This window comes from Gekko japonicus, unplaced genomic scaffold (genome assembly GCF_001447785.1).
Source record: "Gekko japonicus isolate JY-2015 unplaced genomic scaffold, Gekko_japonicus_V1.1 scaffold3133, whole genome shotgun sequence".
NCBI lineage: Eukaryota > Metazoa > Chordata > Lepidosauria > Squamata > Gekkonidae > Gekko > Gekko japonicus.
The window spans coordinates 137,050-153,719 of NW_015166518.1; the positions used below are offsets into that span (position 1 = coordinate 137,050).

The following is a 16,670-nucleotide window of genomic DNA, read 5'->3' on the forward strand; positions in this document are numbered from 1 at the left end:
CAAGTCCTTGTACAGCTTCCTTCGTTTCCGTATTTCAAAAGGTATGTCTTAAAACTTTGACAACTTCATTTTTAATTTTCAAGGGTTTTCCTGAAGTTGCCTTAAGGACCAACTCTCTGATAGATTTTTTTGTAAAGTTCACATAAACCTTGCCTGGAAGTTTGTTTGTCTTTATAAAATCCGATTAAGTTCGATAAGCCAAGTCCACATCCTTTAATAAATCTTCTTTTTTGTAATCCATTAGAGGTGCCAAGTTGTCAGCCAAAGTCTCTTTCAGGTTCTTATCCTTTTCCTCAGGAATACCTTGGAATCGTAGTACATACATTGATCTTTCTAGTTGAAGCTGTAGTAGTTGTGTTTTGTCAGAAGTCCTTCCTTTTTCTGCTTCATCAACTTTTTTATTAATAGTTTCAGGTTTTTTCTCCACTTTCTTAATCGTTTTCAAATTATTTAATGACCAATGTCTGTCTTTTGGTGTAAAGTCAAAGCTTTTGAATACACAATTTATTGGTGCGTGATCTGTCCATCTACCCCCCCCCCCATTTCAGAGTCGCCTTTTTTTTCCACTAGTTCATTTGATAGCAAGACATAATCCAGTCTAGAATATGAGTCAAATCTGGCTGAATAGCAAGTATAATCTTTTTCTAAAGGATGTGTGAGTCTCCAGCTGTCATTAAGGTGAACATTTTGTAATATGTCGTATTTTTTGTTACCTTTGGTCTTAAATGAGAGATTTAAAATTTGATCTGTCCAATTCGTTGTCTGCTATCAGGTTGAAGTTGCTGCCAATTATTTCTGTGCCTTCTTGAAATGCCTGAAGTGAGCTAAGAATGTCATTTAAGAATTGAGCTTGTCTTTTGTTGGGTGCATATACCAATGCCAATGTCACTGCTTGACCATCCAACTTCCCTTTGATCGCTACATATCTGCCTGATGGATCTGAGATCTTGCCTTTAAAAATAAAGTTAATAGATTTGGCAATTAAAATTGCTACCCTTCTGGACTTTGAGGTGCCAGGTGCCTGACAGATGTGTGAAAACCAAGATGATTTTAGCAGAGGAAATTTTTCATTTTTCAAATCTGTCTCCTGCAACATTATAATATCAGGTTTATCTTTCAGAATGACTGTTTCAATCCTCCTTTGTTTAATTCTCCTTTGTTTAATCCTCTTACATTAAGAATTCTAATTCTATATCTTGCCACCATTGTAAGCTAAAGACTTAAAAAAACACAGGAATTAACACAACTACCACAATACTTTTATCTCTAACTATTCTAATATTTCCTAAGTCTACTTACTATATACTAATTAACTTTTCTTCTACTTCTAACGCTACCTTCTTAAAACAACATTACCTATCTACCCTCTATGTCATACAAGGGCCCCAGTCACACAGGCCGGAAAATGTGGGGAGAAGCATGACTGTTTTCCCTGGAGCAAAGTAACGCACGGCAGCCCGATCACATGTCCCGTGGAGGTCCCATGGGTATGCCCTTAGGTGCCGATCAGACGGCTATCCTGCAGTGCGGCAAAGAAGCGACGCAGCACGATCACACTGGCAATCGCTAGGTGCCGCTTCCATGGCAAACTGGAATTTTTGTCCCTCACCTCAGTGTGCGCACAGTGGCCGTTTGTGCACATCCTGTGGAGACTTAAAAAACAACAACATCTGGTTTGCAACGGGACATGGGGGGGCGCCGGATGCCACGGGATTCCAGCAGAAACGCAATCAGACGCTCACCCTTGCCCCGTGTTTTCTGGAAACTAGTACATCCTATGTGGTGGTTTTTTACTCCGAGTCTTCGGCGACAAGCCATGGGTTAGCCACAGGTGCACTACGCTTCCCAGATGTTGCGGTGTGATCGCGCCTGGAAAATCCGCCTATCATCCATGTCTTCAGCGTGGCAACTTCTCCGTGTGAACGGGGCCCTATTTCAGTTTTCTTTAGTGCTATTATTCTTGTATACCCTTTTCCCCACCCCCAAACAACCCCATACAACCTCAAGTGTCTAATGTCTAGAAGGAAATATTTCACTTTAATTGTTTTCCTTACTGTATTCCAAACTTGTAAAGAGAGCTAAAATTCTCAGAGTCTTCAAAAAGTCATCATCAGGATTCTGGAGGTGACCAGTGAGGAATTAATGTTATGCAAATAGCCTATCGTTGGGAGTTGGGTGTGGTTGGGTGTGGTGTTTGCATGCTATTTAAACAGGGCTCTTGCCCTGGAGTTTTGTCTTGTATCTGCTGAATGACTAATAAAGCTGAGCTGATTACTAGACTTGTGGTCTGCTCATCTGTGGAACCCAGTATTTAACAACTGATATCCTCACAGGTGTGATCCATTTCTATTTTATGTTTGCTTCTTGTAATTTGGCAATAGTTCCTTTCAGTTGTTTTCTCATGTACAAAGCTTCAGGCGGAACGTTGAGGAAAACATCAAATTTTTTCTTCTTGGTATTTCAGTTGTCCTACAGAGCGTGCTTTCACTAGTATTGCTGCACGTACTTTGGTGTCTTCAAAGACCATTAAAACGTCTCTGGAGAATTTTCTGTTAGAGTTAGCAGAGCTTCTCATTCTATATGCTTTGATTATGGTTATCTCTTCAGTTTATGTCTTATTCGTTACTTCTGCCAACCAGGTTTCCATGAATTTTAGAGTCACTTAACCCCCCTAAATTTTTAATTACCTTCTTTGGCTGATCTTTCAAATTGAATAACTTTCGCTTTAAGCAGTTGTATGTCTCTCTGTATCTCCCTGTTCTCTTCCTGTAAGGCGATGATAAATTCGGATTCTGGTTTCTGTGAAGCCTGTATCATTGTTGTTTTGATTTCCTCTAAAGGTTTCATAACAGCAGCCAGGCTGTCAGCCAGAGTTTTGTTCATAAATTGTATTGTCGTTTGCAAGGTTGTTTGCAGTAAGGTAGCTGTTACAGGTTCGTCAGGCTTGGTTCCCTCCGGGAGGGTAATGGGCGTAGCCATGTTGTGAAAGTACCTATCTCCCTCCTCCATACTCTCTGCTCCATTGCTGTGTGCTGGGGAAGTTCCTCCAGCGCCTCTGTTTAGTTGTAAATTGCTCTTTTCCCCCTTTTGAGGATGTCTCATCCTTTCTTGGCAAACAGCACTGAACTTGGACTGCTTTGTTAAATTCTGCCTGGGAAGGGGTGTCCCTCGATGTTTGGTGGGAGGCCCCACATCTTTTGGGGATGACGAGGGAAGGCAACTATGCATCACTGGAGAGTTGGTGGTAGAAGTTGAAGCAGCTGATGTGGTTCTGCTGGGACTCTCAGTGGTGCATGGTCTTTCTACATCCTGTGTCTTTGACAGGGCTCCAGGCACCACAGATAGTGCCACCTTCTCCTGGGGGGTCTTATGTTTCTGTTTAAGGTGTGAGAGCAGTGCTGCAGTGCCCAAATTGCCACAGCCTATTTTTCCAATGTTCACAATCTCTTTACAGAATCTGCAAGTAGCAGAGAACTTGGAAAACATTTTGAAATGCTGCCAGGCAATGGCTGGGATCTTGTGTTTATGCTCAAGGTGTCTGAGCAGTGCTGCAGTGCCCACATTGCCACAGGCTTCTATTTTTCCAGTTTGCACATCCTCTTCACAGACTCTGCAAGTAGCAATGAATTTGGATCGCCCTGTGAAATACAGCCAGGCAATGGATGTCTGTCGACAACGTTTGGTGGGAGGCCCCACATCTTTTGGGGATGATGAGAGAAGGCGACTGAGCTTCACTGGAGAGGGGGTGGTAGAAGGTGAAGCAGCTGAGGTGGTTCTGCTGGGACCCTCAGTGGTGGAAGGTCTTTCTGCATCCTGCATCTCAGACCCGGCTCCAGTCACCACAGATGTTGCCACCTTCTCTCGGGTGATCCCATGTTTGCGCCTAAGGTGTGAGTGCAGTGCTGCAGTGTCCACATTGCCACAGCCTACTCTTTTTCCAAATTTCACATCCTCTTTACAGATAGTGCATGTAGCCTTGAACTTGGACCACTTTGTGAAATACTTCCAGGCAATGGATGTCCGTCGACGTTTGGTGGGAGGCCTCACTTCTGTGGGGGATGATGAGGGAAGGTGACTGAGCGTCCCTGGAGAGGGGGTGGTAGAAGGTGAAGCAGCTGAGGTGGTTCTGCTGGGACCCTCAGTGGTGGAAGGTCTTTCTGCATCCTGCATCTCAGACCCGGCTCCAGTCACCACAGATGTTGCCACCTTCTCCTGGGGCATCCCAGATGTTGCCACCTTCTCCTGGGGCATCCCATGTTTGCGCGTTAGGTGTGAGAGCAGTGATGCAGTGCCCACTCGGCTGCAATCTATTTTTCCAATGTCCACAATCTCTTTACAGAATCTGCAAGTAGCAGAGAACTTGGACCACATTTTGAAATGCTGCCAGACAATGGATGGGATCTTGTGTTTATGCTCAAGGTGTCTGAGCAGTGGTGCAGTGCCCACATTGCCACAGGCTCCTATTTTTCCAGTTTGCACATCCTCTTCACAGACTCTGCAAGTAGCAATGTTCTTGGGCTGCTTTGTGAAATAGATCCAGGCAATGGATGTCTGTCGGCAACGTTTGGTGGGAGGCCCCCCATCTGCAGGGGCTGACGAGGGAAGGCAACGGAGAGTCCCAGCAGAGGTAGTGGTACTATTCAAAGCAGTGCTGCTGGATCTCTTGTTGGTGGAATGTCTTTTGGACATCTGTGTATCTCTCCCTGGTGCTTTCTTCTCCATCGCAGCTGGTGGTGTGGCCTGTGGGGTCTCCAGAAGGGTACTTGTCAAAGGCTGTGGCTCTGGCATATATGCTTGAGCTGATCTTCCAGAGAAGTTGTTCTCCTGCTGATCACATTCCTCAAGCTCTCTACGAGTGGTTTTGCTCTCAGCTATTGTCTCTTGGGACCCTACAGCAGCCATCACCGGTAGAGCTGCCTCTTCTGTGCTCTTCAAGGGCTGTGGATTTGCCTCATACTCTGGGGCAATGGAAAGCAGTGCTCTGGAGGAGGTGTCCTCCTGCTGATCAGAGTCCTCAGCCCTTGCAAGAGCTGTCTCACTCTCAGAGGTTCTCTCCAGGGACCATACAGAAGTAATCACTGGTTGGGGGTCCTCTTCTGTGCTTGTCAAAGTCAGTGGCTCTGTCTCACACTCTGGAGCATTCAGAGATAATGCTTCGGAGCAAGTGACCTCCGGCTGATCAGATTCCTCAGCCTTTATACGAGCTGTCTCACTCTCAGAGATCATTTCCTTTAGCCAGTCATCAGGCAACATTTGGTGGGCCTTCTCCTCAGTCTCACAGTACACCCTGGTGCTGGATGTAGTTCTGAACTGTTCTGATGATGACAGAGGGCCAGGTTCAATTGGTGCATCTCCACTCTCAGATGTTCTCTCCAGGGACCGTACAGAAGTAATCACTGGTAGAGCTGTCTCTTCTGCGCTTGTCAAAGTCAGTGGCTCTGTCTCACACTCTGGTGTAATCAGAGGTGATGTTCTGGAGGAGGTGTCCTCCTGGTTATCAGACTCCTCAGCCTCTAGATGAGCTGTCTCACTCTTAAAGTTCATTTCCTGGGACCACGCATCAGCATGCATTTGGTGGGCCTTCTCCACAATTTCACTGTACCCCTGGGTGCTGGATGTATTTCTGAACTGTTCTGATGAAGACAGAGGAGGTTCGCTTGATGTGTCCCCACTGTACACAGAAGGAGAAGTTGGTGGAGCAGTCTGAGCAGCATCCAAAGTCATTTGTTGAGAGCTGAAGGAAGATGCCGATGCTGCAGGCACTGCCTGGGGGTCAGACTGTAATGCCAACATGATTGAGTTCTGCAATGAAAAAAGATTCAGAGGAACAATTAAAGATACACTGCAAAAAAATCTGTACCCAGAAACCAAAACTGTCTAGAGACTGAAGCAGAAAACAATGGTCTGATTTCTATATTTTAATTTTTATAAATATCAGTAGAAGATTATGTGAGAGCAAATGTAAGACCCAGTGTGTAAGAGAACTCACATCTAGCTGATAGCGGAAAGGGATGTCAAGTCACAACGGAATTAGGGCTCTCCCTCATGGGGTGTTCAAGGCAAGAAATGAACAGAGGTGGTTTGCTATTGCCTGCCTCTGCATAGCAACCCTCAACTTCCTTGGTGGTCTCCCATCCAAGTACTAACCTGGTCTGAGCCTGTGGGAGCCACACATCTGTGTGAAAGAGCCGCATGCAGCTCCTGAGCGGCAGTTTGCCCACCCCTGGACTAGGGCAATGTAAAAAGACTGACCCAGATTAAAATATATATTTATCATGTACATCAGCAGCACACAGGCTGTGAGACACGGTGGGTCAAGCTCCTTGCCTCTGTTTTAAACAGCATCTGTGCTGAAAGCACTTTAGGATTAATTTTCAGTGCTAAGAGACTGCAGCAAGACGGTGGACTGAAGGCTGCTATGTCACTGTGTCAGCCTTTATTTATTTGTTTGTTTCAAATTATAGCCCACCCTCCCCACATTGTAGGCTCAGGGCGGGCACCAACATATATGTATATGCAATTAAGGCAGATTTACGCATTTAAAAACATATTACAATAATCAGGGGTCATTTAGTAGAAAAAGAGGTGCAGGAGTTCATTAGCATAACTAATTAGCATAACTTATTTGCATACGCCACACCCCCTAGCATCAGATAGGAAGGCAGTTTAAACTCCCTTCCCTTCCATGGCTTGCCTGAGTGTCCCGTGGCTGCAGGGCACCTGGGCAAGTCAGCACCTTAGATGGAAGGGGAGGCAGTTTAAACCTCCTCCCCTTCCATGGCTTGCTCGTGCACCTCGCAGCTGTGGGACACGCAGGCAAGCCGGCTCCTTAGATGGGCTGCTGGGACCAGGGGGTGGGGCTTGGTCATGTGCCCGCCCCCAGGCTCCTCACTCCCGGAGCGCCACTCCTTTGCGCTCTGGCTCCAACTGAACTCTGACAATAATCAATTTAAAATCCATAAATCATCATCATCCTTATTTCATTAAGAATACCAGCATGAAAGCAACAACGTGCCTCAACAGCAGATAGTGTGGTTCCATTCTGGCTTCCAGGATCTGTGGTTACTGGGGGGGTAGGCCTAATCAAATGGATGTCCACTGCCTCAACTAAAGGCCTGATGGAAGAGCTCTGTTTTTGTAGCTCATTCCACCAAGCAGGGGCCTGGGCTGAAAAAGCTCCGGCCCTAGTTGAGCAACATACAAAAATATATATCATTGTGTACAATAAATATATGTTTATGGTAAAACAATTTTATACCATAAACATATATTTATTGTACACAGTGATATATATTTTTGTATGTCTTCCTAACATTGTGACCCTCAGTTTTTGTATTTGTCTAGTTGAGGCAAGTCAAACATCCCTTGGGCCAGGGACCACCAGGAGGTGCTGACTGGCAGACTGTAAAGCTCTCCAGGGTTCATAGGGGGAGTGGCAGTCTTGCCGTATAGGGCTTTAAAGATAAGCACCTTGAAACTGATCTGGAATTCAATAGGCAGCCAGTGCAGGTCACGCAGCAGGGGGCAGATATATGCCCACACAGGTAGCAACATCAATATCCATGCCGCTGTGTTCTGCACTAGCTGCAATTTCTGGAGCAGAATCAAGGGAAGCCCTATATAGAGAGAATTACAATAATTCAGAAAAGCAGGTTGCTTACCAGTAACTGGTGATCTTCGAGTGGTCGTCTGTGCATTCACACCCATGGGATCTAGTGCGCACGTGCTGGATCGATCGGTGCTGTAGCAAGCTCTTTTTTAATGGATTTTTGCGCCCAGTCCCTCCGGGCATGGGCAGGAACCCCACCGCACTTGCCCGGAGGGGTGGGCGCAGACATCCCGCCAGTTCCTTCAAAGTACCGCCGCAAATCAACCCCTATTCAAAAATGTAGACGCTGACAGCAGCAAGGAAGGAGGGCGGGTGGTGTGAATGCACAGATGACCACTCGAAGATCACCAATTACTGGTAAGCAACCTGCTTATCTTTGACGTGGTCTCTGTGCTTTACACCCATGGGAGATTAGCGAGCAGTGGCCTACCTGGAGGTGGGTGCTGGCAGGTCTTTAACTGCGTAGCCGAAGAAAGAATGTGATGTCCCATGTTGGTACTGGTGTTCGTATGGACGTCTAGGGCATAGTGCCTGATGAAGGTGTTAGGCATTGCCCAGGCAGCGGCTTTGCAAATGTCCTGCAGTGGCACTCCCTGGAGGAAGGCAGTGGAAGTCGCGACAGCCCTGGTGGAATGAGTCCTTATAGGGCCAGGCAATGGCTGCTTGGCGAGTAGGTAACAGAGTTGGATTAGACCTACAATCCACTTTGACAGGCGCTGTGCCGTGATGCGACTGCCTAGCCGTGCTGAAGCGTATGAGACGAATAGTGTGGGTCTCGTCTAGTTGGATGCGTTCTTTGCAGATAGAACAAGAGAGCCCACTTGACATCTAGAGTGTGCAGTAATCTGTCCTCCGCTGACATAGGGTTTGGAAAGAAGTCTGGGAGGAAGACCTTAGCCTGCAGGTGGAACTTTGACACCACCTTTGGCAGGAAGGAAATGTCCGGCACTAAGCATACTCCATCTGGCAAAAACGACAGGTAGGGTGTGTTGTGGCAGAAAGCCAGTATCTCTCCCACTTGCCTAGCCGAGGTGATGGCAACTAAGAAGGCCATTTTCCAAGCCAGGAGTCTGAGTTCGCAAGTTGCGAGTGGCACGAAGGGCTTCCTCGTCAACTGGCGTAGAACGAGAGGAAGGTCCCATGGAGTAATTGGAGTCCTGAAAGGAGGGTAAAGGTGAAGCAAACCTTTTAAAAACCGTTTCGAAATCAGATGTGAAAACAAAGTACATCCTTCAACTGGAGCATGGTAGGCCTAAAGGGCGGCCAAATAAACTTTCAACGAAGAGTGGGAAAGTCCCGAGTCAGCTAGGTAGAGGAGGAAACGAAAAACCATTTTGAGGCCAGCTGAGGTGGCTCGAGTGGCGTCATCGCCCAGAAAGGAGCAGAATTTTCTCAATTTGTAGTTATAAGACTTCCGCGTAGTGGGTTTCCTTGAATTCAGGAGGACGTCAACTACATGGGAGGAGAAGCCCGTGATGTTACCTGCCAAGCCGTAAGTTTCAGCTGAGGTATGTTGTGGTGAAAAACGGGGGAATCTGAGAGCAGAAGGAGGTTTGGGGCCGGGGGGAACTGATGGTATATCCCCCGGGAAAGCTCGAGGACCGTTGAAAACCAAGGCTGTCTTGGCCACCATGGCGTTACCAGGATGCAGTCCGCGGCTTCCTTGAGAATCTTGCAGACCACTCTAAGAAGCAGAGGTAAGGGGGGGGGATAGGTAAAGGAGTCCTGATGACCAAGGGTAAAGGAGGCTGTCTCCCAGAGATTGTGGGTCTTAGCCTCCTCGACTGCAGAACAGATGACATTTTTTGTTGATTCTGGTTGCAAAGACATCGACTAGGGGAGTCCCCCACTTGCGGAAGAGTGGGAGGAGGTATTTTGGGTTCATCCCCCATTCGTGTAGGCTGAGTCTGGCTCGACTTAGATGTGGCCCGGGATGTGAGTGGCCACGATTAATACATCGTTGTTGATGCACAACTCCCACAGTTGGATGGCCAGGCTGCATAGGCGTTGGGACACTGTGCCCCCCTGCCTGTTGATATACGACAGCGCTGTGGTATTGTCCGTCAGGACCGTGACACATTTTCCCTTGAGTAAGGGAAGGAAGGAAGTGATGGCGTGCCATATGGCTAGGAGTTCGAGGAAGTTTATGTGTTTGCTCCTCTCTGGGCATCCCTTTTGTCTCCTACCGACAGTCCCATGGAGTGTGCACCCCATCCAGTCAAGGAAGCATCGGTAGTTATCGTGATCTCTGGTAACAGAGGGTGGAAGGGCCCTCCCTGAAGGATATTGGCAGGGAGAGTCCACCAAATTAAAGAGTCCCGTATGCTGGGAGGAGGGGAGAGGACGACAGTATGTGCGTTTCTTGACAGGTCGTAGTGACGAATGAACCACAGTTGTAAGGGTCTCATTTTGAGCCTTGCAAAGATGAGGACGGACGTGGTTGCCGTCATTAGACCTAACAGACTCTGAATGTCGAAGACGGTGACGGAAGGGTGGGTGTGGACGATGGTGGCCAGTGAAATAATATCTGATGCTCTGTTTTTGGACAAGTAAGCCATGCATGTGTGAGAATTCAGGATTGCGCCGATATACTGTATGCGCTGGACTGCAGACAAGTTTTTGCATGTTGATGCGAAGGCCTAGATTCTCTAATAGTGTCAGAGTTTCTGCGACATTTGAGGTTAGGGCGGTTTTGGAAGGTGCCACCAGGAGCCAATCGTCTATGTAGGGGTAGATCGCGATACCCTGAAGATGGAGAAAAGCCGCAACCACAATCATGGTCTTGGTAAAGACTCGTGGGGCACTGGAGAGGCCGAATGGGAGGGCCGTATACTGGAAGTGCCTGTGGCCAATAGCAAAGCGTAGGTATTGGCGGTGGAAGGGGTGGATAGTGATGTGGAAATAGGCATCTTGGAGGTCGAGGGTGGCCATCCAGACGTGTCTGCAGAGTAGTGGCATGATCTGTGGAAGCGACACCATATGGAAACAGTGGTAAATGACGAAACAGTTCAGCTCCCTGAGATCTAATATGGGTCGAACGCCTCCATCTCTCTTCGGGACTGTGAAGTAACGGGTGTAGAATCCCGTCCCGTAGAGGTGTGATGGTACATGCTCGATGGCTCCCTTCTGCAGAAGGATGGATACCTCTTCGAGAAGAGGCGGGGAAGGGTACGTGGAGACGACGACTGTGGTGTTGGGGTTCTGGATAAATTCGATTTTGTAACCTTGGGTCAAGATGGCAAGGACCCACTCGTCCAAGGTGATGTGATGCCAGGTCTGAAGAAAAGGTGACAGACGGGTAATTGCTGACTCGGTGACAGGGAAGTAAAAAACCCTGCTTGGAGGGTTTTGACTGTTTGGTACGAGAAGCCTGTTAGCCTGAACCGAATTTTGGCTTTTGGAAGGCGGGTTTCTGGCCTCCAGAAGATGTTCTTGGCCTCCAACGTGTGTCAGGAGACTGATGACTGGGGGTGCACCTTTGCCAGGACCGGGACCAGGTGCGAGGGTGATACTGTTGCATTCCAGAGGATGATACCCCTAGAGCCCAGGATGCCTTTATACTTTTGTCGAGCTCTTGCAGAGCAGAGTCGGTGGTGGCATTAAATAATCCCAGGCCATCGAAGGGTAGGTCTTCGATGTAAGACCTGGTGTCTACTGGGAGGTTGGTGTTACTAAGCCAGGAGTGCTTCCTGAGAGCTATTGCAGAGGCCATTTGTCTAGAAGATGCCTCGAGGACATGCTTGGTGGTGTTGAGTTGTTGTTTTGCCAACACCCATGCCCTCTTTCTGTATGACTCTGGCCGCTTGCAGTTTGTCATCCAGTAGGTGACTAAGGAGTTCTGAAAACTGTTCCCAAAGTGTGTATTGGTAGCGATTCATACAAGCCAGGTAGTTGGCGGCTTTGACTGCCAACACTCCCGTGGAATAAAACCGTCTGCCAAAAGCATCTAATTTCTTTCCTTCCTTTTCAGAAGGTGCGGAATGCATCTTCTGGGATTTGGAGGATGATGTAATGACTGTTGAGTTTGGTTGAGGATGAGAGAAGAGAAATTCTGCATCCGTGTCCTGTACTCTGTACATGTGGTCCAGCTTTCGTGTGGACACAGGGGCCGATGAAGGCTTAGACCATGGTGATTTTGCTGCTTGGAGCAGAACTGAAGACATAGGTAATGCGAGGGCTGAAGAGACATCAAGCTGAACGATATCGTAGACTGAGTCGGTCGCTTGATGCTGTTGTTGGATGACCAAGAGACCTAAGGAATATGCCATTCGTTTAACCAGATCCGTATAAGACGTAAGGTTGTCTGAAGGAAATATGGGTAAGTCCTCAGCAACATCCTGGTTAGGAGACCTATGGTCAGGAGAAGTGTGAACTTCAGAAGCCTCCGTATCAGAAGCCTCTTCCACAAAGTCAGAGGAGTCTTGTTGGTGTATCTGCACCAACGTGTCCTGAGGGCAAGTTACTGGTTTAGGTTGGAGGACAGGAACGACCAGGTTTGGATTGACAGGAGGGTTGAGTGGACGACTTGGTGCCATATTATGGTGTGACAGATCGACCACAGGAGGACGTGACAGAGAAGCCAAAGGTCTTGATCTATGCGGGGACCTTGACCGATGTACAGATTGGGTGGAATAACGATCCCAATCAGAATAATCCGCGGGCGTTAACCACGGCAAGGATGGTGGATAGGCCCTGTAGAGGTACCTCAACTGTCGTTGATCCCACAACATCAATGGTGGTGGGGGCAGAAAGACTCTCGGGGAGCAACTTCTGGACCATGGACGTCTGGGAGACAGAGCAGTGGCTTGTCTGTGTGACATGTCTCTGTAATCTCGAGTGTCGATATCGACAGTTTGAGCACGGAGACAAGGAGGGTGACATTGCGTGGCATACGAGGTGTATCGGTGCCGAGGCAACTTGACATCGGGAGCTTCCGAAACCATTGATGCTGACGACGGAGAAGGAGACGGAGAATGCTCTGCATCCATTTGATGGCTTATGAGCTCTACCGTTTTGATGTCAGAGTAAGGATGCTCCGTTTGTTAGATTCCAAGAGCTGGGGAGGTTTTTTAAAGCTAACAGCGATCCGATCAGACCGACGGAGAAACAGGTCTTTCCAACGCGGCGGTAAGAAAGGAACTGGCAGGATGTCCGTGCCCACCCCTCTGGGCATGTGCGGTGGGGTTCTTGCGCATGCCCAGAGGGGCTGGGCGCAAAAATCCGTTAAGAAAGAGCTTGCTACAGCACCGATCGATCCAGCGTGTGCGCACTAGATCCCATGGATGTGAAGCACAGAGACCACGTCGAAAATCTAGGTATTAACAAGATCACCAGAGAATCATATATAAAGTGAGTGGTAAAATAAAGCTCAGCAGGCTTTAAGCCTAAGTAGTCTGTTGTCTCCCCCAAAAAATAATAAAAAGAACAAGAAACTCCACCCATTTAACAACTCTCCAAAACGGAAGACATCCAAACAACCCCAACTGAAGGGCACAATACCCTTCTGATACATAGCACTTTTCACCAAGAGCCCCATTGAATTGTAAGGCTCTGTTCACCCATGTCTCCAAGGATTTCACCTTGAAACTGAGGGCAGCCAGGAAAAGGTTCCTTCAGTCAGGCATAGCTAAGCTTTAAAACAGGCTTTCATTAGGCCACACCTCCAAGCTTCTGATGCGAACCCACAGAAGGCAGAGAGGGGGGAGGTTTCAGCCTCTGCCAAGCTGCACCTCCAGGCTGTCGGATTGGAGAGAAGCTAGGGAGGGGAAGGGATTCCTTCAGGCAAGCAGACTGCAGCCAAAGCCTTAGAAAAGAACCCTTCTGAATCAGAGGCTCCGTTAGCCAACACTTCCAGCTCTATCAAATCATACCTCCAGGGGAAATGGGTGACAGAAAGAGCAGGCAGCTCTGTTGTGTGAACCCCGAGGTGGTTAAGGCACAGAGAATGGCCATTGAACAGCACCATTCTAAAGCGACAGTTGGACCAATCCTCATTCTTTAAATTTATTTTATTGGATTTGTATCCCACCCTCGCTGTATAGCAGGCTCAGGGCGGGTTCCATCAATTTCCTAGGGTTGCCAAGTCTAATTTACCTTATAGCGGGGGAGTCCCGGGCCCCGTCCTGGAGGTCTTCAGCACACGCGCTACATCATCGCATCAGGCACGTTGGGGGTGGGACCACTATGATTCGAGGGAAAACCATAGAGTTTTCCCTCAAATCATAGAGCATTCCCCCGCAACGTGCCTGGTGTGATGACATCACCTCCTTGAAAAGGATCTGGTACTCAATAGACAGCCTATTCTTTTTTTTTTTGTCACAAATTTTTTTTATTCAGGATATGTTAACATTTTCAATATTATATATCATTTTCATATACATCCTTTCTTTTCCCCTCCCCCCCAATCTTGGCTTCCCGCAATGCTTAAACCCTTCAAAAAAAATTTCTATATCTTCGTAGTTAAAAACACTATGTTCCTTAATAGTATACTGTCTTAGGTAACCTTATAGTACTATTTTCTACCTTTAACAACTCTCTCAATCCTTAATAACTCTCAAAGCAAAGTAAATTATTTTTCACATCCCAATTGTTCTCCAAATAGTCCTTAAAATCATTCCATTCTTCAAAAAATTCTTCATCCTCTTTGTTATTCAATTTATAGGCAGCCTATTCTTCACTGGAATGAGTACTGATGACAAACCCCCTCACCCACACTTTTGATAGAAATATGTCTCCTCAGCTTCGAGAATGAGGTGAGGAAAAAACAGAGACATGCAGTAGAGATCCTCTCTTTGTAGCGGCATGGAGAGAAGTGAGGGAGTAACGCCCCTTTTCCTGATCATGTGATCATTTTGGTGTGAAAGTGCCGGAGGGAGGAGGGGCTCTCCTAGCCTACTAGAAAGCTTTGGAAATCCTTTCCGCACCTGGCCTGCACACTCACAGTCTCAATGTGGGACCACATAGAAACCATGATGATGAACTCATATAATGGTGGCCTACCTGGATAGGCCAGGCTAGCCCAATCGCGTCAGATCTCAGAAGCTAAACAGGTCGGCCCTGATTAGTATTTGGATGGGAAACCTCCAAGGAATACCAGGATCGTGATGCAGAGGCAGGCAATGACAAATCACCTCTATATCCCTGTGGTCCCTAAACCTGGCAAATTTTTGACTTATTTGGTGAATGTAGCTGCTAAGATATTAACTGCTATTCTTGTTAACAGACTCCAAAAAGTTGTTACAATGTTAGTACACGTAGATCGGGTAGGATTTATATGAGCTAAACAAGGCTCTGATAATCTTAGGCTAATTTGATTGCTTTAAATAGGAGATCTGATCTAGTTCCTATTCTCTCACTTGATGCTGAAAAAGTGGTTGGCAAAATATACTGGAAGTTTATCTTTGCTACACTGACAACATTCAGTTTTCCTCATGAATTTCTTAACTGGATTAAAGTTTTTTATTCATCTCCCAGATCAGGGAGCTAATGGCATATTTTCCATGTCATTCCCTCTTCAGAGGGGTACTAAGAGTTGCCCTCTTCTTATTATTATTTTTGTACTATGTCTTGAACCTCTGGCTGTGCAACTAGACAAAATAATAATATTCATGGCTTTGTACATAACCCCTTGGAATGTAAAATTATGCAGATGGCCTTTTATTATTTACTAGCGTGATACCCATGCTTCACTATGGTATTTAAGTTCCATAAATCCAGTTATAATACTGATGATGTAAAGTTTGAAATGTAACATTTGTTGTAGGAATTCTAATGGAGAAGATTGTAGTGTAAAAAATGAAGTGAGACTTATGTACTTCTACACACCCCCACCCCCACCCCCACTGAAGGACCTCTCTGTAGAGTGAATGGGAAAAGGAACACCACACTGGCTCACTCTCGCTTTGCATTTGACTTACAGTTAGCTGGCTTGCACATGCTTTGTGTTCCAAAGAGGAGAGTCGGGATTCAGCTACCTGAAGCTGCTCATTTGTTTGGTCTACTGAGGTCCTTAACTGGGCCACCTCAGAAAGCAGAGACTCTTGCCCAGCTTGTAAGCGCAGTAGAATCCTTCCAATGTCTGTTCTTGGATTTCCTAGTGGTTGTTCTCCATGTATAGATTCTTCAGGTACTTCTAGTGGAGACTGTCCAGTATCCTCCAGGCTAGCGGATGATTGTGTAACCTCCATGGTTGGAGGAACTTCACACACTCCTTCCTGGACTCTCTTCTTAAGGTTCGCCAACATGTCAGAATTGCAGTCAAAATGAGTCCTGATTTCTTTAGGTTTGTAATCTCAGTTGTTGATTGCTGGGCTGGATGGCACAGGAAAGAAGCTGCAAGAAGGCATAGACTTGTGAATACTCGCTGTCACGTCAACAACATCACAGCCAAGAGTCATCCCCCACTTTCAACACACACAATGACAAAGCAAAACCAAAACCACAAGCCAGACATCCCTCCCCCCTTTTACATACATGGCTTTGCATCCAGAGCAAGAGACACTGCAGATCCTTTAATATGGAGTTGTGGCTTCCCTTTCCCCCAGGGCAAAAAACAAAAGTTGAGAAGGAAGGAAGACCCAGGCTAGCCTGATCTCATCAGATCTCAGGAGCTAGGCAGGATTGGCCCTTGTTAGTGATTGGATGGGAGACCTTCAAGGAATTCCAAGGCTGCTATGTGTAACCAGGCAATGCCAAAACCCACCTCTCAATATCTCTTGCCTTGAAAACCCTGTGAGGTCGCTGTAAGTCGACTGTGACTTGATGACGCTTTACACGCACAAGTCCTCACTTGATGAGAGAGGGGGATACATTTTTGACTGACAGGGTGAAAAATATTTTTTAGGCATGACTAGGGCTATTTTTGGGCAACTGAGTTGGCAACGCCCAGCAGAAACTCATTAGCATAATAGCCCACACCCAACAGCAGAAACTCATTAGGACTGGCTACATTAGGGGTGTGTGGCCTAACAGGCAAAGGAGTTCCTGCTCCAAAAAAAGCCCTGGGTTTTGACAACAAACAAGGTAAACAGAATAAGAAGCAAAAGGTGGGTGTGGCTGGATG

The 16,670-nt window shown here is 47.0% G+C and overlaps 1 protein-coding gene across 1 annotated transcript; it reads right to left on the reverse strand.

Annotated features, from left to right (window-relative positions):
• Positions 1-1,067: 1,067 nt before the first annotated feature.
• Positions 1,068-15,924, reverse strand: LOC107111317 (serine-rich adhesin for platelets-like). The gene is made up of 3 exons (XM_015412278.1): positions 15,526-15,924; positions 3,417-5,802; positions 1,068-1,087 (listed from the first exon to the last, which is right to left on the reverse strand). Exons 1-3 carry the CDS (start codon positions 15,850-15,852, stop codon positions 1,068-1,070), a joined length of 2,733 nt encoding a protein of 910 aa, XP_015267764.1. The 5' UTR covers positions 15,853-15,924.
• Between the last annotated feature and the right edge of the window lie 746 nt (positions 15,925-16,670).